The 19,898-nt window shown below is 45.2% G+C and overlaps 4 protein-coding genes and 1 pseudogene across 4 annotated transcripts in view; all 5 read left to right on the forward strand.

Moving 5' to 3' along the window:
• Window positions 1–19,898, forward strand: part of LOC132455506 (uncharacterized) — a 103,611-nt pseudogene that overhangs the window by 37,866 nt on the left and 45,847 nt on the right.
• LOC132455358 (zinc finger protein 845-like) overlaps window positions 1–19,898 on the forward strand; it is a 43,280-nt gene that overhangs the window by 10,057 nt on the left and 13,325 nt on the right. The window lies entirely within an intron of this gene.
• LOC132456616 (zinc finger protein 271-like) overlaps window positions 1–19,898 on the forward strand; it is a 31,607-nt gene that overhangs the window by 9,628 nt on the left and 2,081 nt on the right. The window contains exon 3 of the mRNA XM_060051023.1: window positions 1,946–3,134. Within this exon, the coding sequence (XP_059907006.1) occupies window positions 1,946–3,134 (1,189 nt within the window). The remainder of the gene's footprint in view (window positions 1–1,945; window positions 3,135–19,898) is intronic.
• LOC132455415 (uncharacterized) lies at window positions 11,084–14,342 on the forward strand. The gene is made up of 2 exons (XM_060049289.1): window positions 11,084–11,602; window positions 13,984–14,342. Exons 1-2 carry the CDS (start codon window positions 11,200–11,202, stop codon window positions 14,325–14,327), a joined length of 747 nt encoding a protein of 248 aa, XP_059905272.1. The 5' UTR covers window positions 11,084–11,199; the 3' UTR covers window positions 14,328–14,342.
• On the forward strand, window positions 14,484–16,783 carry LOC132455393 (zinc finger protein 665-like). Its single transcript, XM_060049248.1, has 3 exons — window positions 14,484–14,511; window positions 15,064–16,074; window positions 16,428–16,783. Exons 1-3 carry the CDS (start codon window positions 14,499–14,501, stop codon window positions 16,766–16,768), a joined length of 1,365 nt encoding a protein of 454 aa, XP_059905231.1. The 5' UTR covers window positions 14,484–14,498; the 3' UTR covers window positions 16,769–16,783.

Below are 19,898 nucleotides of genomic sequence, written 5' to 3' on the forward strand. Positions count from 1 at the left end.
AGACCCCAGACACCATTTCAATCAAGGTTGAAGAGGATATTGGTGGAGGCATGCACGCTGGAGGTTAGTAAGACACATTGCATCAATGCAAGCAATCAACCTGGTTCAGCTGAGAATGTACTTGATTCTACCTGCGCTAAAAAGCCTGGTCCTCTTTTGAGAAGCATCATGACCAGAGTCCTGCTAAAACACGAATGCTACTTATACAGTTCCTAGTACAGGGATGGGCATCTTTCACATTTCCTCCTTTTATGCAAACAATGTACTAAAACATTTACTTTCTGTCTTTTTGTCCCTCTGCAGAAGACTGTGATGCCTTTGGAGACCGTAGCACGCAGCGCGGCGCCACCTCAGAGTGTCTGGGTGTGGTCGCCCCTGGCTCCTCCCACATGTCCAGTCACAGCGAGGAGCTGAAGTTCCTGAGCGTCGACATAAAAAGGGAGGGCCCTCTGGCGACGGACGGCCATGACACCCTCTTCACCGCGTCAGAAGTGGAGGCCCTGAACTCGCTGTCTGCGGACCACAGCGCGGCCAAGAGCCTGGAGCGCGGCGAGCGGCTGGTCTGCCTCGAGGAGCTGAGTGTGCAGGTTGGAAATCATCTTCTCATTCACCCTCCAAAAGAGAGGCTTCCTCTGTTACAACTCTAAAACAGACCCATTGAAAGCCCACACCTTTATGATTCAATGTGTCGTAAGTGGGGATTAATAACTATTCTGTGCAAATTAAAGAATATGTATTGTGTGTGTTTCCTTCTTTATGTGTAAAGCAGCAGACCCCAGACACCATTTCAATCAAGGTTGAAGAGGATATTGGTGGAGGCATGCCCGCCGTAGGTTAGTAATACACATTGCATCTATGCAAGAAAACAACCTGGATCAACTGAGAATGTACTCGATTCTACCTGCGCTAAAAAGCCTGGTCATCTTTTGAGAAGCATGACCAGAGCCCTGCTAAAACACGAATGCTACTTATACAGTTCATAGTACAGGGATGGGCATCTTTCATGATAAAGAGGGCCACAATTCTTCATCTTCACCATCAGAGGGCCATGTGACTGTGCACTTCAACCAGACGTAAACTGAGAGAAGCTGCACATTGAATTTGTTGGAAATGATTTCCTGTATTCTGGTGCATTTTGGGGATGGCCACTACCTACAAAATCTTCCAGATTCATAACCTATGTATGGTATGGTGATTGAACCAACATACATTCATTTCATGTATTCCATGCTCAACAGATTGGTTAGTAATTTGATCAGTACAAAGGGCTCACATACATCATCATTCAATGATGTCACAAAACTGAAAAACAGTGGCCCAACATTAAGCGCAACAACTCAATGAACTCAAACCCAACAAGCATGATATTCACTTCAGGGCAGTTTTAGTAGTTGTAGTGGCGACTTAAGTGGAAATCCTTCATGACTGATATCGCTTCTAAGCACACTAGACACATGGGTTTGCCTTTGAATTCTATGAACAGATACTCAGCTTTTCTTCTTTCTTAACCAAGTTTTCTGTAACTCGATTATTTTTTTTATAGAAATTATGTGCGTGCCCATCCCTGTCATAGTAGAATGATTTACATCTTCTTCATGGCAAACAGGTGTCACGAATGCTGAATCAGCTCCCAGTATAACTACAGTATTGGTAAAACGGGTGATAGGAAACAACAGATGACCTGGGTTGTGTCTTTATAACCTCCCCACATCCTTAAAAGGCGGAGACGTAGCGGTGCCTTCTCAGCTGGAGCCTTTGACCCTTGACCCCCCCAAGGGGGACTAGGAAAATGCATGAATCAACAAATAGAAGTTAGAAAGAAAGAATGTCAAAATATAATTCTTCCAATACACACACAAGTATGTACATATTACATACTGGATCCCTTTGTGCAAATAATGTATTAAAACCTTTACTTTCTCTGTCTTTGTTTTCTTCACTCAAGAAGACGGCAGTGACATTAGAGACCGCAGCACGCAGCGCGGCGCCACCTCGGAGAGTCTGCGTGTGGACGCCCCTGGCTCCTCCCACATGGCCAGTCACAGCGGGGAGCTGCGCATCCTGAACTGCAGCGTGAGGCTCGTCCGCCTTGAGGAGCTGACTGGGCATCAGGGCGGCCGCAAGGGCCGGCCCGGTGTCTTGTGTGGAAAGGTTGTTCCCAACGATGCCAATATGATCGTCCACATGAGGACCCACGCGGACGAGAAGCAGTACGGGTGCGACCAATGCATGAGGCGCTTCAAATGGCAATGCTCCCTGACGGTCCACATGAGGACTCACTCTGGGGAGAAGCCCCACAAGTGTGACCAATGCACGAAGCGCTTCAGTCTGAGAGGCCACCTGAACACCCACATGAGGACTCACTCCGGGGAGAAGCCCTACAAGTGTGACCGATGCACGAAGCGCTTCCGTAAGAACTGTCACCTGAAGCGCCACATGATGACTCACTCCGGGGAGAAGCCCTACAAGTGTGAACAATGCAAGAAGCGCTTCGGTCGGAAAGGCAACCTGAAGATCCACATGAGGATTCACTCTGGGGAGAAGCCCTACAGCTGTGACCAATGCACGGAGCGCTTCAGTCTGAAAGCCAACCTGAAGAACCACATGATAACTCATTCCGACGAGAAGCCCTACAAGTGTGACCAATGCACGAAGTGCTTCAGTGTGACAAGGGACCTGAAGCTCCACATGATGGCTCACACCGGGGAGGATCCCTACGAGTGTGACCAATGCAGGAAGCAATTCTTTTCGAAAAACCAACTGGAGATCCATATGAGGAGTCACTCCGACGAGAGGCCCTACATGTGTGACCAATGCACGACGCGCTTCAAAGATCGTTGCACCCTGAAGCGCCACATGATGACTCACTCCAGCGAGAAGCCCTACAAGTGTGACCAATGCACGAATCGCTTCGGTCGGACATCACAGCTGAAGAGCCACCTGAAGACTCACCGCAGGGAGAAGCCCTACAAGTGTGACCAATGCACGAAGCGCTTCAGTTTGGAAACCGACCTGAAGATCCACATGAGGACTCATTCTGGTGAGAAGCTCTACGGGTGTGACCAATGCACGAAGCGCTTCCAACATCAAGGCAGCCTGAAGGTCCACATTAGGACTCACTCCGGCGAGAAGCCCTAAAAGTGTGACCAATGCACCAAGCGCTAGTCATTGCTCTGCCCTGAAGACCCACATGAGGACTCACCCCCGTTAAGAAGCCTCTGCATGTGTGTGCAGAACAACGCCAGTTGCAGCCAGGGCTGGTGATTGCTATAAGCGAACGAGGAGATTGCCTAGAGCGACAAATGTGTTGGGGGTGCCCTCTAGTGGTGCCCTTAATTCCCACTAGTCATAGAATTAGACCAAGCTAAATAAAACATGTTTATTCACCATGTTTTTTGTAAATCATTTTCCAATGTGGGTGGGGTGGGGGGGGCAAGACATTATGTAACGTTGGTCAAGTGCTCAGCTGCTGCATTGATCAACCTCGGCGTACATTGATTCTCAAAATGAAGAGGTCTCAACTCTTATCTGTTAAATATTATTTTCTTTTTTTTATCAATTTTTTAATTAGATTGTAACATACAAAACATACAAAGAACGAAGAGATGAGACAGACCTACCCCCCTCCCACCCACAGGACTTGCAGACAATAATAGGCAAGGCAAGGCAACTTTATTTATATAGCACTTTTCATGCACAAGGCTGTTTCGTGTTTACTCTGTCTGGGGATAATTAACAGATTGGTCTCAGATGATCTTAAATATTATATCAGTTAAATATTTTGGGCCTAAACCAAGTAGGGATTCATAGGTTAGCAACATGATTTTAAAATCAATTCTCTGACATACAGGAAGCCAATGTAACGATTTCAGAATTGGTGTAATATGTTCACATTTCTTGGACTTTGTTAGAACTCTAGCAGCAGCATTCTGAACAAGATGAAGCTTCCTCAGAGTTTGTTTTGGGATACCTGTGAGGAGACCATTGCAGTAATCAAGCTTACTAGTGATAAAGGCATGTACAAGTTTTTGTAAGTCTTCGGTGGTCATGAGCCCTCTAAGTCTTGCTACATTTTTAAGGTGATAATATCGTTAAGGTTGAATCTATTATTATTATTATTATAATATGCAGATTTTGTAACTGATTTGATGCGACTGTCGAAATGTAATTCTGAATCCATGATAACCCCTAGATTTCTGGCTTTGAGGTTTTCAGGGACAGAGGGTGAAGGTGTTTGGTTACTTTAAGCCTTTCCGTTTTAGAACCAAATACAATATCTCTGTTTTGTCCTCATTTAGTTGAAGGAAATTTCGGCACATCCATTCTTTCACTTCCTCAATGCACTGGCACAGCAGATCTATGGGCCGATAGTCATTTGGTGATAGCGATACATAGATTTGCGTGTCATTAGCATAGCAATGATGGTCAATATTGCTATTTTGCATGATTTGCCCTAGTGGGAGCATGTAGATGTTGAATAAAGAGGGTCCTAAGATCGAACCTTGTGGGACTCCACATGTCACGTTGGTTGATTCTGATACAAAGTCGTCAATGGAAACAAAGTAGTTCCTATTTTGTAGGTAGGACCTGAACCAATTTACAACTGTGCCTGAAAGCCCCACCCAGTTTTCTAACCTGTCCAGAAGTAATGTATGGTCTACAGTGTTGAATGCAGCACTGAGGTCAAGTAGCATTAGTATTGAGGTTTTGCCAGAGTCTGTGTTAAGACGGATGACGTTTACAACTTTAATAAGGGCGGTCTCAGTGCTGTGCAGGGGTTGAATGGAATTGATTGGAAGGTGTCATAGCAACCTTGATTGATGCTAGGAAGTGATTAAGTTGCTGGAGGTCAACTTTCTCAATGATTTTACTTATGAAGGGTAGATTTGATATTGGTTTGAAAGGGGTTTAATAACTGCAGTTTTCAAAGCTTTTGGTAAATTGCCTGACTGGAGAAAGTCGTAAACTGTCTGCAATATATCTACTGCTAGGCATTCGAAAACATTCTTAAATAGGTTGGTAGGTAAAGTATCAAGGCAACAGGTGGATGGCTTTAGTTGTGTCACAATTTCCACAAGATTTTGAGCGTCTATAACATTAAAGCATGCCATCCTTGCCACGTTACTTTCGCCTGAACAGGGTGGTAGTCCAACATTTTTGTTTAGTGGAGATATTGATGGCGCGTCTGATGCCTTCAATTTTATCAGTATAAAAAGCTTTATTTATTTTTTCTGCGTGGAATGGAGATCAGGGGCCGTATTCACAAAGCATTTTATCTTACCGCTAGGAGGGCTCCTAACTCGCGCTAAAACATTTTACGTAGGAGTTTTTTCTTAAAAGTTATTCACAAAGCCGCTGAGACCTACTCTTACTAAGGATAAATCACAAAGAGTGAACTAAGAGTGACGTGCCGTTGCTATGGATTACGTCAATTCTCGTGCACGAGTTTAGAAGCAGTCAGTTCGGTGATTGGTTGTTCAGACGAGCCCACTGAATCACCGAAAAACAAGAAAATAGCCCAGGCTAGAAATGGATTCCTATTAAGTAGTTATAGTGCAGTTAGCAGAATACACGCATGATGACAATTTTGTGCAGACCACGATAATGACGTTGTAGCCTGCACGTTCAAGAGAGAGAGAAAGCAAACAATAAAAATACGTACAATTTAAAAGAAAATAAATGTTATGAACTACACAAGTGTTGACTGATTTGCGCCAAGGTGTTTACCTAAAATGTGTTTTCAAAGTGATCCCTAATTGCCGGTCCACTCGGTTCCACACGGCCAAATTCATTGTCATGTTGATCGCCATCATCATCATCATCATCATCATCGTCTGGCTGTGGACTGTTCCTCCGCTTGCAGAGGTTGTGTAGAATGGCACATACAGTAATGACTGTGCTTGCCCTCTCTGGGGTGAGGCGTATTTCGCCGTGGAGGACATGAACCGACGTTTCATCTGCCCAATTCCTCTGTCCACAACATTTCGTGTATGTTTGTGTGCTCTAGCATGTATGGAAGAAATCAGTAAACAATAATAAATATGGATTCAACAAATAAAAGGCGTCAAAGAGCCAATACGATGTGTTTTACACGTAGGACTAAGCGTAATATGCGTAATCACTTACATGTTATACTTTAACTGTGCTCCCGGTTGTGGATTGAGGTAGGGTGTCTAGAGCCACGTCTTGCATGGATAGTCACTGTCTCCCAGCAAGTGACACCCAACTGGTACATCTCAAAAAGCTGCCTCAGAACGCTCTCCATTAAAATGCGCGAATCATGGGTAGCTGAAGATCCAGGCCACTTTGCAACAACATCCAGTAGGCTATGTTAAAATTTGCATCAAAAACAACCTGCGTGTTGATGGAATGCACTTTCTTCCTATTGACGAACACGTCCTCGTCTTTTGATAGCGCAATTATTTTTATTGTGCGTCCCGTCAATAGCACCGACCACACGGGGCATACCTGCAATTGCCATGAAGTTGGCTTTGATCCTGTGTAATTGTTGAATGTCCAAAGGAAAGTTTATGGCACGGCTGACTGATGGTTGCGATATTTTTAAATCGTCGGCATTGCAAAGTTGCATTTCCCCTAATCCTAAATAACGTAGTGTGGCCAAACATTTTATTTCGGGACTAATCGGATTATTCCTGTTAGTCGGGGATGTTATTGCATTGCAATTAACTCCACAACAAGTTTAATACCCTAACATTTCGTCTCGCAGGCATTTACGATTCTTTGTGAATAGGTCTTACTGAGTTAGGAGTCTTCTTGAGGACTTTTAAGCTCTCCTAGACTTAGGTGCTACTTTTAGGCCTAAAATACTTTGTGAATTGCTCTTAGTGAAAAAAGTTAGGAGTCCTAAATTTAAGAGTGACACGCCCATTATTTTTAGGAGTTACTCCTAAATTCGCCAGTTAGGACCTACTTTTAGCCCTAAAATCCTTTCCAAATTAATTTAATTAATGGTCCCATGCCATGAAAATAACTAACATTAATATGAGTTCCCGTACATACTGTATCCCTTTATGCAAATAATGAATCAATACCATTACTTTCTCAGATTTTCTCTACATCTTTTTTTGCCTCAGAAGGCGGCAATGACATCAGAGGCCGATTCTCAATTTGCGTACTTGTGCCTGCTCGTGGACCCGTGAAACGTCATCAGTCGTTATTATATTATTATATTGTTTCACGAATATCGGTATTTATTATTTTTAACGTTTTTATTAGGCTATCATTGAATTCTCCAACCTGTCAAATCCTACTTGTTTTTCTTGGACGATTTCACTTTTTTGGAGCGGGACAGCTAGCCGTAACTCGACAGGACTTGATATGATGGCCTTTATTATGCATTCAATTAATATAGGCTAACACGTTCTATTTTATCAAGGGACAATTGAAGAAACAAGGGCCCTCATCGAGTGGCGGGCGGCAAATGAAGCTCGGTTCACTGGCCTCCGCAACTCCTCTTCTACGGGATGGGAGTGAGTATTGATTGATTTTGAGTGCTTTTATTTCTTGGGGACGGTTCAAGTCGGGTTTCAGTAGTCTTAATTTATTATGAATAATATGTTACATGTTATTAAAGTGGCAGTGTGAATGTGCTTTAGGGACTTCATTTCCACTTCTGGCCTGGATATTTCCACCAAACAGGCCATGAAGAAGTGGAACAATCTGAAGCTCAAGTACAAAGTAAGTATACGTTGCCTGTTTATCTGCTTTGTATTATAGACTGATTATATTATATATACTGAGCATTCCAGCGATTCCTTCATATGAAAGTTAACCTACACACAATACCATTTCAGTGGCCCTTTAAATAGAGTAAGTGTAATTAAGTGTATTACATGAGAATAATTAATTTGACAGTGCAGTAATTTATATCCTGTTTTCAGTCGCTCAGGGACCCACCCACAGGCAGAGGGCGGAGAGGGAGAGCGCGGCTGCAGTCAGGGCTGAACGGTACCTGTTAAATTAATGAGAGAGAGAGAGAGAGAGAGAGAGAGAGAGAGAGAGAGAGAGAGAGAGAGAGAGAGAGAGAGAGAGAGAGAGAGAGAGAGAGAGAGAGAGAGAGAGAGAGAGAGAGAGAGAGAGAGAGAGAGAGAGAGAGAGAGAGAGAGAGAGAGAGAGAGAGAGAGAGAGATATTATTCTAAATTCATCCACTCATTCTTGAAAGCAAAAGTGTATTTGTATGTTACATTTCACATGCATACTGGCAAATTCAGAGTTACACAAGGACTTCAGGAGGCAAGAGTTTGAAGGAGAAAATCGCTGCTTTATTAAGCATAAAAAACGGAGACGATATCTGCTGAAAGTTGATGAAAAAAATATATGTACATTTATTGACAAAGCTAGGAATATATATACACAATAAAAAAAATTAGGGTGTGTGTGTGTGTGTGTGTGTGTGTGTGTGTGTGTGTGTGTGTGTGTGTGTGTGTGTGTGTGTGTGTGTGTGTGTGTGTGTGTGTGTGTGTGTCTAGAGGTAATCATGTTCTTGCAGGCAAACATCCAGTCCTGCAGGAGCAGAAACATGGGCAGCAATCCTCGCCCGTGACGCATTGCCTGACAGGTCCCTGTCATCTGCCTCCACGGTGTCACCTGGGCCCTCCTCCTCCTCCAAGATATCCCCTGCTGCCATGCAAATGTTGTGCAGGATGCAGCAGGCACCTACCACCACCTTGGGGGCCAACAGAGACCGGATCTCCAGATACCGCTGGAAGATGGCCCGCCAGCGGGTTTTGAGGATCCCGAATGACCTCTCCACAATGTTACGCCCTCTAGCGTGGTGCCTGTTGTATCTGTGCCTATTGTATCTGGCTTCAACCTGACCTGGTCATCAAAAAATCACATGGATGTATCAGTGTCACCAAACTAACAATTTGTTTCTGTGCATGTGTGACAGAAGAGAAGGTGCTTACCGGCTACAGGGTGGCGGTATGGCGTCATGATGGCCACAGGACGCTGCAGGCATGGGTACCCTCCATCACCCAGCAAGAAGTACCCAGCTGGTGGGTACAGAGCCTGCCTGTAAAAGGGAGAACGCCGGAGCACGAGGGCATCATGCACTGACCCCGGGGTCCCGACGTACACGTCAATAAATGGACCGTTTCCATCGCAGATGCCCTGCAGGATGACGGAGGTGAAGAGCTTCCGGTTGAAATAGCTCTTCTTCTGCTCTGCAGGTGGCAAAACTTTTATGTGGCATCCATCAATGGCCCCAGCAGCACATCTGAAGGCCTCGTGACCTGCAAGGCGAGCAAAGCCCGCCCCCACCGCCTCCATCTCCTCTGCCTTGGGGAAATGAGTCACCCTGTGGAGGATGGCCGTCATCTCCTCCACACCGCCAGGGACCGTCCTGCAAACTGTGGACAGGGGCATCCCGAAGGCATCTGCCGTTACCCTGTACGATGCTCCACAGGCCAGCCAGTACACTGCCACCAGCACCTCCACCTCATGGCTGCTCCATTCATGGACTTTTTGCCGGGGCAGCAAGGCAAGCAGCCGGTTGAAGATCTCCCTGGAGAGCCTGAAGGCTGACTTCAGGTCCCCTCCAGAGAAAAACACGGCTAGGATGGGCACTGTGATGTTCAGCTGTGTGTACAGCTGTGAGCTGCTTTGGTCCTGGTACCAAACAAAGAAAATAAATATATTTTTATATGCCAATGGTTAGATTCATATATTTTTTAGATTTATTGCTTATTTGTGTATTTTAATGTACAATAATGTATTGCAATTATGTATTTAATATGTATTGTCTGCTGTATACCAGAATTAAAAAACAATTTAACATTTTATTTGTTTGATCAGTAAAAAGCTAAGGGTAAATTCACTAAAGGAATCTTTCCTAGGGCTAGTTATTTTTTAATACATTTCAGCCCGTTTTATATATTGTGTGTAGCTTTAAGGGGCTTAAACTTTCTACCCTGTGGTAAAAATGGAAAATTCACCCATTACAGTCAAGTATATATATATATCAATATCAACCGATAAAGCGAAAGGTTAAAAAACACATACGTGAGACGGACAACTGAGGATGGCTCGTCTCCTTAGCATCGCCCGCCGTATTCTAGCTCTCCGCTCAACGATGATCCTCCTCAGTTGGGCAGCCTCCTCTTCTGCTTGTTGATAGAAGAAACCCATCGCAACGGCAATCCCTCTCAGATCCATCCTGTAATTTAAAACAATAGCAATAGCTTACTCTTAACTTAAGCTGTTACTCTTAGCAAACGAAACATGCGAGATTCATCTGGCTCCCGAGCTAGCATTGCTATGCCATGTGTGAGCGAACGCAAGACAGAATTCCTGAACATATGCATGTGTGAATAGTGTTAATCAAGCAATGTTATCGCAGTAATTTACCTGGGACGATGAGTGACAGTCTTGACATTTTGATCATTCATTACCCCCCTTTGAATGTTAATGGCCCAATGTGCACCAGGTGTGGTATTGGGGTGTGATTTCATCAAGTCATATATTTGTAGCTTAAGTAACACTTAATTTATGTATATATTTATATAATATAATAATTATAATATAAGATAATATATAAATACATATATATAATGTCGTGTGTGTGTATAGCTTATACACCTGACAGGACACGCATATCTTTTCAATTTTTATTCATTCAGAATATTTACATAGCCTACTATTTGAAAATGAAAGAAGCTGGGATTTTGTTTTACATCATTTGTTTATATTGTTCAGTAGTATATGCCTAAATACTAAATAAATAAATAAATAAATGGTGGTTAGCGAGGTCCCCCCTTCACTTTAGGCGTCTTTGAGTGTTATTAATTATTATTATTCTTCATGTTTAACCTCTGTTTTCCTTTTATTCCTAGTCTGTTTTACATAGTTTTGAATGATGACATGCTCTGTAAGGTGACCTTGGGTGTCTTGAAAGGCGCCTCTAAATTAAATGTATTATTATTATTATTATTAAATGAGGCCGTAGCACAGTTAACGGACGAGCAGAGGTGGTGACGTCATCGAGTCCGCTGCTACGCGCACACATGCACACCCATAGCGAGTGACGTAGGACGTAAAGTCCCGCCCAGGTCGAAGTGGCGTCGATTTAGAGAGTCCCCTGTTCCAATAGGCCTATCTCACAACTTCCTGGTTCGGCGTTCGATTTTGCCTTCACCGGGTAAAGTGACTTCCGGTCGCGTAGTCCATGATATTTGACAATGGCGCAGTCAAAAAACAAGAGCTTCTGTTGTGTACCTCTATGCGCCAATTCCAAACAAAAACAACCGTATTTGCATTTCCACGACTTCCCAACTAATACAGACCAAAGACAGCAGTGGGTCAGGGCGATCAGACGGGATGAAGGAGTTAATTTCGTGATTCGGAAGGGGAGTACACTGGTCTGTAGTCGGCATTTCTCAGCGGCTGATTATACCGACGGGAGTGCTAGGCTGAATACTGGAGCTGTTCCCAGTCGTTTTGACTGGAACAGCTACACCACAGCCCTGAAGAAAACAGATGTGTATAAACGGGTGTCAGCTCGAAATGCTGAAGGAGAGGACAAAGCCCAAACGGAACGGAGAGGTACCGGAGAACATGACTACGCGACACGACCACCTGCTGGTAAGTAGATGTGTGCTAACTAGCTAGCTGTTCGGCTATTGTATACTTTTGACAAACATGGCATGGTTAACGTTAAAACATTCAATCAACATCATACGTACTGTTAAACTGTATCAAAACTGTATCACTATATCAAAACTAAAAAAATCTTTCTTTCTTATTTTTTGACCATGTTCAATAAAAAAAAGAATATTACGGGGAAAGGTTACCTCCCCTTTCTCTGCTTTGCCCGCCCAGAGATTCTGTCTCGACCGCCCATGAGAAAATGAGCTACGACCGTGTGAGTGGCGTGCCACATTCTTCCCTTGAGAGACATCATGGCTCGCAAACGACAGTTGCTCAGTGTTTGGATGTAGAAATCAACACAAGTCTGTTTTTGAATTCCTTCATCCAAGCCTCTGAAGAAGCAGTGGGTTAATGGTATTGTCACTGGAAATGCGCCAGTCTGCGCAAAAACATATCACTGACCACTGCCTCCTCAACTTGGGCCAATGCAGAGCTAGACTTGCTCAAAGTCTAGCTCAGTAACAAACCTCCTCGGCTCAGCTACAAACCCCGAAAAAGTAAGTCAACTTACGCTATATCATTTTGTTGCTTTACTGTACATGGTTACCCTTATTATGTAGCTGTAGCATTAGCTCTATAGCTAACAGCCCAGTTACTGTCGCTAATGTAAAGGTAGATGGCATCAGGTATGTGTGTAAATACTAGGCCTGCAGCGGATTCGAATTGTATCCGAATCCGTTCGGTTCGTTTACCACAGTTCGGAGCATTCTGGAGATCCGCGGATTTCGGTTTCATGAAGGCATTGCCTTATGTAGCGTATTTTGCCTACTGTAGCCTACGTCCGATACAAAGGGTGTTTAGGACCCAGCGGAATGCATTATCTCCAGTGCTGCCCGAGCCAATGAGACTTTTCCCGCCCCTCCCTTCAGCCTGTCAGCGACCCTCCGTCAAAAAAAAAGTCCGCCTTTTTACTATCACGGACATGATCCTAATCCGAACCGTATCCGAAACCGAGGCCCAAAACGGTTATCTGAACCGAACCGTGGACACACTGATCCGTTTCACCACTAGTAAATACACACACTGTAACGCGAGTGTTGTACACTTCTTTCTTATTTGGATCACCGATCACCTGAATGAGTGTTTACCTCTGCAAGCCAGGGGGATCATCACACGACAATGGGCACAATTCAACAATGGGGGTACAGTCGCTGATCTCTACTGCTTGGATACCAAGGGAATGTCCCGAAGCTTTAACAATTCTTGCTCACCCTACTACAAACGAATACAACTGTCTTTTACCAGCTACTGGACCGCAGTAGTTCTAGCATTTTACTGATGAGGTGATAATTATGGCCGGTTAACTCTTCCTAAATGCATAGCCCACTCATGTTTTCCCCTTCACGCCTGATTGAAATCAAAGGGTTATTAGCAGATTTCTGCAGAGCTTGATGTCATGGTATTGAGATGAACTTGTAAGATATATGAACTATAAAATATGTAAACAAATAAATCATGTAATATCATTTTCATATAACTAATACTACTAACTAAACATGCTTATCTTATATCTTCTTACAACTTGCACCTGGAATATATACAAAGTAATATATTGACTTGAGTACTGATTTTAGTTTGTTGTCTCTACACAGACCAGCACATCAAGTGTTTACATTCGGCAGCTTATCTCAAGGGATGTTGCCTGCCAGACAGAACACCTGGAAACACATACTGTAGGCACACAGCTATCCTTAAAGACTTTGCAGCCCCATTTTACAAGTGAAGGTGTGTACTTTCTACATTGAGTATTTTTTATATTTCTTTGATGTAGTAGATTCTAGAAAGCATAGATTCTAGGCTGATGCTAGATTCTACCTGCGCTAAAAAGCCTGGTCCTCTTTTGAAAAGCATCATGACCAGCCCTCTGATAAAACATGAGTCAAACTTGGGAGTTGCATTTCAAAGATGGAATCAGTCAAGAACCCAGAAGGGTTCAAAATGTTGAATGTATTCTAAATGTTAGCTGATCAGCTTACAAGGAAGAAAACTTTGTCGCTTTTTGTTGTCAAAATAGAATATTTGCGCTTGTCTCGCATATCATGTTGTGCTCAGATCATTTTGCGCTGGTGTTCGTTGAGTTTCCTCCAACTGGTCACCCGCTTGAGCTTTGAGTCTAGGGAGGAGGTTGCTGGAGGAGACGTCCCTCTCCAAAACTGTCAATCTGTGTCTGCAGTACACATTTTAAACCCTCTGTGTCAATGTTACAGACGCATATATTTCAAGAGTTGCTGTTACGTGTACAAATACACGATGCCTCCCGTAATGCAAATAATGTATCAAAACAATTACTGTGTTCTTTTTTTCTCCTTCTGCAGAAGACTGCGATGCCTTTGTAGACCGCAGCACGCAGCGCGGCGCCACCTCGGAGAGTCTGGGTGTGGACGCCCCTGGCTCCTCCCACATTTCAAGTCACACTGAGGAAATGAAGATCCTGTGCGTCCACGGAAAAGGGGAGGGCCCTCTGGCGACAGACGGCCATGACACCCTCTTCACCGCGTCAGAAGTGGAGGCCCTGAACTCGCTGTCTGCGGACCACAGCGTGGCCAAGAGCCTGGAGCGCGGCGAGCGGCTGGTCTGCCACGAGGAGCTGAGTGTGCAGGTTGGAAATCATCTTCTCATTCACCATCCAAACGAGAGGTTTCCTCTGTTACAACTCTAAAACAAACCCATTGAAAGCATACACCTTTATGATTCAATGTGTCGTAAGTGGGGATTAACAACTATTCTGTGATAATGAAAGAATTTCTTGTGGGTGTTTCCTTCTTTATGTGGAAAGCAGCAGACCCCAGACACCATTTCAATCAAGCTTGAAGAGGATGTTGATGGAGGCATGCCCGCTGGAGGTAAGTAATACACATTGCATGTATGCAAGCAAACGACCTGGAACAACTGAGTATGTCCTCGATTCTACCTGCGCTAAAACGTCTGGTCCTCTTTAGAAAAGCATCATGACCAGAGCCCTGCTAAAACTCAGAGGGACAAGAGGGAGAAACGTTAAAAACCTTTTATTACCCCATGTCCCTTTACGGGTTCCGTACTACTACTTCTACCACCATGTTTTTGTTTAAAGTTTGTTGTGATGCGTAACGTGGTTGGGAGAACACTACGTATATGTAAGGGGATGGATCAGCTGAACATAGCTTGTAGGCTCACAGGGTAGCGGTAAGCCATATAAAATAGGGCTTGCAAGGCAACATCAAAATAATATACAATAAACCGTAGGGCGATATTGTCTCGACTACATATCTCTTTCAAAAATATACCGGTATAAATGTTACTAGCGATATATCGCCCAGCCCTACTTCCTATACACACAAGTGTGTACAAATTACATACTGTATCCCTTTGTGCAAATAATGAATTAATACCATTACTTTCTCTCTTCCTCTCTGAAGAAGACGGCGGCAATGACATCAGAGACTGCAGCACGCAGCGCGGTGCGGCGAGTGAGGACGCCCCTGGCTCCTCCCACATGTCAAGTCACAGCGGGGAGCTGCGCATCCTGAGCGTCTACGGACAAGGGGAGGGCCCACTGGCGGTGGACGGCCATGACACCCTCCCTGCCAAGTCAGAACCGGAGGCCTTGAGCTCGCTGTCCGCTGACCACAGCGTGGCCAAGAGCCTGAACTGCAGCGTGCGGCTCGTCCGCCTTGAGGAGCTGACTGGGCATCAGGGCGGCCGCAAGGGCCGGCCCGGTGTCTTGTGTGGCAAGGTTATTCCCAACAATGCCATCCACACCGACGAGAAGCCGTACGGTTGCGACGAATGCATGAAGCGCTTCAGTCGGAAAGGCTACCTGAAACGCCACATGATGGTTCACTACGGGAAGAAGCCCTTCAGTTGTGACAAATGCACTAGGCGCTTCCAATGGCAATGTGAACTTAAGCTCCACTTGACGGCTCACTCCGGCCTGAAGCCCTACAGGTGTGACCAATGCATGAAGCTCTTCAGTCAGAAATGCACTCTGAAGCGTCACATGAGGAGCCACTCCGGGGTGAAGCCCTACAAGTGCGACCAATGCACGATGAGCTTCACTGTGAAAGGCACCCTGAAGATCCACATGAGGACTCACACCGGGGAGAAGCCCTACAAGTGCGACCAATGCACAAAGCGCTTCAGTCAGAAAGGCAGCCTGAAGCTCCACATGAGAACTCACTCCAGGGAGAAGCCTCACAAGTGTGACCAATGCGTGAAGTGCTTCAGTCATATTTTCGACCTGAATGCCCACATGATGACTCACACCGGGGAGAAGCCCTACAAGTGCGACCAATGCGAAAAGCGCTTCTGTCAGAAAGGCAACCTGAAGTCCCACATGAGGACTCACTCCGGGGAGAAGCCCTACAAGTTCGACCAATGCATGAAGGGCTCAGTGGCGGTGCTAGAACATTTTCACTGGGATGGCCAGGGTGAGACCAGAGATTATTATTATTATAATAATTGCAAAAACATTCATTTTTTTAACATTTTTTAACAACTATCATTTTAACATTTCACTTCATGAGGTTTTGCATTAATGAGTTCCCCCAGCCTGCCTATGATTCCCCAGTAGCTAGAAATGGCGTTAGGTGCTTGCAAGCCGCCGCGCGGCGACCGCCCTGATAACCGCCTCGCTGCCGGAGGGTTCACACGTTTTAAACCCTCTGGGTCAATGTTGCATACATGTAAAGAGTTCCTTTCACGTGTACAAATACACACTGCCTCCTTCTATGCAGACAGTATCAAAACAATTAGTCTCTGTAAAAAAAATCTCCCTCTGCAGAGGATTGCGCTGCTTTTGGAGACCGTAGCACGCAGCGCGGCGCCACCTCGGAGAGTCTGGGTGTGGACGCCCCTGGCTCCTCCCACCTGGCCAGTCACAGGGAGGAGCTGAAGATTCTGATCATCCATGAAAAAGGGGAGGGTAGACTGGCGATAGACGGCCATGACACCCTCTTCACCGCGTCAGAAGTGAAGGCCCTGAACTCGCTGTCTGCGGACCACAGCGCGGCCAAGAGCCTGGAGCGCGGCGAGCGGCTGGTCTGCCGCGAGGAGCTGAGTGTGCAGGTTGGAAATCATCTTATTCACCATCAAAAAGAGAGGCTTCCTCTGTTACAACTCTAAAACAAACCCATAGAAAGCCCTCACCTTTATGATTCAATGTGTCGTTTGTGGGGATTGACAAGTATTCTGTGCAAATGAAATAATCTCTTGTGTGTTTCCTTCTTTATGTGGAAAGCAGCAGACCCCAGACACCATTTCAATCAAGCTTGAAGAGGATGTTGATGGAGGCATGCCCGCTGGAGGTTAGTAATACACATTGCATCTATGCAAGCAAACGACCTGGATCAACTGAGAATGTACTCTATTCTGCCTGCGCTAAAAAGCCTGGTCCTCTTTGGAAAAGCATCATGAACAGCGCCCTGCTAAAACACGAGTCATACTTTGGAGTTGCATTTCAAAGATGGAATCAGTCAAGAGTCCAGAAAAGTTTCAAGACGGATGCCACACGAGCTGGTTTATCGTCTCCAAACATCAAATTAATTCAAAATGCATAAATGTTGGCTGATCAGCTTACAGGGAAGGACACGTTGTCGCTTGTTATTGTCAAAATAGAATAATTCCGCTTGTCTCGCATGTCGTGTTGTGCTCGGATCATTTTGCGCTTGTGTTCGTTGAGCTTCCTCCATATGGTCGCCCGCGCGAGCTTTGAGTCCAGGGGGAGGGTGCTGGAGGAGACGTCCCTCTCCAAAACTGTGAATCTGTGTCAATACACACTTTGAAAAAAATGTGAGTACTTGTCAACTGGACCCCCTCCCCACACAACTAGTTAAAGCCTGCCTCCCTTCTCTGGCCCCCCTCATTTCTGCCATCATCCACTCCTCTCTCACCACTGGAACTTTCCCTACAACCTTCAAAACCGCGGCTATTGCACCAATGCTGAAAAAACCTGGTGCCGACCCCTCCGACGTCAACAACTTCCGTCCAATTTCCAATCTTCCATTCATCTCTAAAATCCTTAAAAAAAAAACTGTTGACTCCCAGCTCCATTCTCACTTATCCCATAATAACCTGTATGATCAGTTCCCGTCTGGTTTCCGCCCGCTCCATTGCACTGAAACGGCACTCGTCGAGATAACCGACGACCTCCTAATGGCAGCTGATTCTGGTCTCCTCATCCTCCTCGACCTCAGCTCAGCCTTTGATACACTCTGTCACGCCGCCCTCCTCAACAGACTAGCTTCCATCGCCATCACCACACCCTCCGTCAGACGGAGCGTGAGGGTTCGGAGGCTCTTCAAAGGTCAGGACCTGCTGCCCTCGAGCACTGTGCCAGCGAGCTGGCCCCAGTGTGTACGGACATTTTTAAATCAGTCACTAGTCCTATGCCGAGTACCTGCCCGCTTTAAATCTGCCGTCGTCATTCCAGTGCCGAAAAAGCCCAAGATCACCTGCTTGAATGACTACAGACCGGTCGCCCTCACCTCCTGTAGTCATGAAAGCATTTGAACTAGTGCTGTCAAGCGATTAAAATATTTAATCGCGATTAATCACATTAATGTCATAGTTAACTCACGATTAATCGCAATTCTTTTTTATATGCTAAATATCCCTTCATTTCTTTGTCCCATTAATTTTCTAATTTTAATGCTCTTATCAACATGGAGAAGTGCATCGGCTTGCCTTGTGCAAATGTTTTTTTATTGATAACAACATTGGCATATACTGATCAAAAAAAATTATTATAATAATTGCAAAAACATTCATTTTTTTAAAGGTCCCATGGCATGAACATTTCACTTCACCCCTCAGATCCTCTTCCTCCGTACACCTGTCTGTCCCCTCTGCCCGTCTCACCACCACGGGGCCCAGAGCCTTCAGCCGCTCTGCTCCCCGTCTCTGGAATGCTCTACCAGCCGAACTCAGAAGCATCACTTCATTTCCACTTTTCAAATCACATCTCAAAACCCATCTGTTCAAAACTGCCTATTCCACCTGATGCCAATTACTATGTCTATGTTGTTACAATTGTCTTTCTTTCTATATATAATTTTTTTTATTTTCTTTTTTTATTGTGTTCCTCTCAAATGACTTTTGTGTACCTCTGTACGGTGTCCTTGAGTGCCGAGAAAGGCACCTTTAAATAAAATTATTATTATTATATAATTCCTAAATGAGCTGCTGACCCAAAGAACTTGCTGCACTCGTGGAATAGCATTCTTCTTCAAATACACTTTCTTTGGGTTCTTTGGGTCAGCAGCTCTTTTCGGAATGATGAAGTCGTCCTCATCGAAAATGAGCACTGCAGACACGGTGATCCTTCTGCATCAGCATCTCGATTGGCGTCTCAATTCATTTTAAAGGCACCTTTTTAAATATAATTATTATCATACTAAAGTGTCAAATAAGGATGTCAAGTAATTAGACGTATTCCCTGCTGACCGTCTTGGGTGGCAGTGCAGAGCGCTATACACTAGGGACTCCGCTATACACTAATTTCCGGGATTTATCTACGTAATGTTGCAACATGCTCTCCCGGAAGGTAACCAATCACAAAGGAGTATGGTTGGCAGGCGAGGGTGGTGGAGAAGGACGAAGCCAAGTGTTGACAGAGAATGCTGAAAGTGCCCAGATGAGAGGAAGTTTCCTGAAAATCGACATTTTTCTGTGCTGTGATTCGTGTCGGGTTGCTCTATAGGAGTCATTAATAAGAAATTAAGACCAGAGAAGTAGTATAATAGGAGATCTTTAAATTGTTCCTTTCACGTGCACAAATACACACTGCCTCCTTTGATGCAAATAATGTATTAAAACAATTACTTTCTGTTTTTATTCTCCCTCTGCAGAAGACTGCGATGCCTTTGGAGGCCGTAGCACGCAGCGCGGCGCCACCTCGGAGAGTCTGGGTGTGGACGGCCCTGGCTCCTCCCACATGTCCAGTCGCAGCAAGGAGCTGAAGATCCTGAGCGTCTACGGACAAGGGGAGGGCCCACTGGCGGTGGACTGCCTTGACACCCTCCTCGTTAAGTCAGAACCGGAGGCCTTGAGCTCGCTGTCCGCTGACCACAGCGTGGCCAAGAGCCTGAACTGCAGCGTACGGCTCGTCCGCCTTGAGGAGCTGACTGGGCATCAGGGCGGCCGCAAGGGCCGGCCCGGTGTCTTGGGTGGCAAGGTTATTCCCAACAATGCCAATATGATCGTCCACATGAGGACCCACTCCGGGGAGAAGCCCTACAGGTGTGACCAATGCCCG

The sequence above is a fragment of the Gadus macrocephalus genome, chromosome 4, assembly GCF_031168955.1.
Source record: "Gadus macrocephalus chromosome 4, ASM3116895v1".
Classification (NCBI taxonomy): Eukaryota; Metazoa; Chordata; class Actinopteri; order Gadiformes; family Gadidae; genus Gadus; species Gadus macrocephalus.

Excerpts from the sequence above, each read along its gene's own strand:
- LOC132455415 (XM_060049289.1), top strand. The coding sequence starts at position 11,200 with ATGGCGCAGTCAAAAAACAAGAGCTTCTGTTGTGTACCTCTATGCGCC. Across the intron at positions 11,603-13,983 it reads CGCGACACGACCACCTGCTG|AAGACTGCGATGCCTTTGTA; the intron begins GTAAGTAGATGT and ends CTCCTTCTGCAG.
- LOC132455393 (XM_060049248.1), top strand. Across the intron at positions 16,075-16,427 it reads TTTTCACTGGGATGGCCAGG|AGGATTGCGCTGCTTTTGGA; the intron begins GTGAGACCAGAG and ends CTCCCTCTGCAG.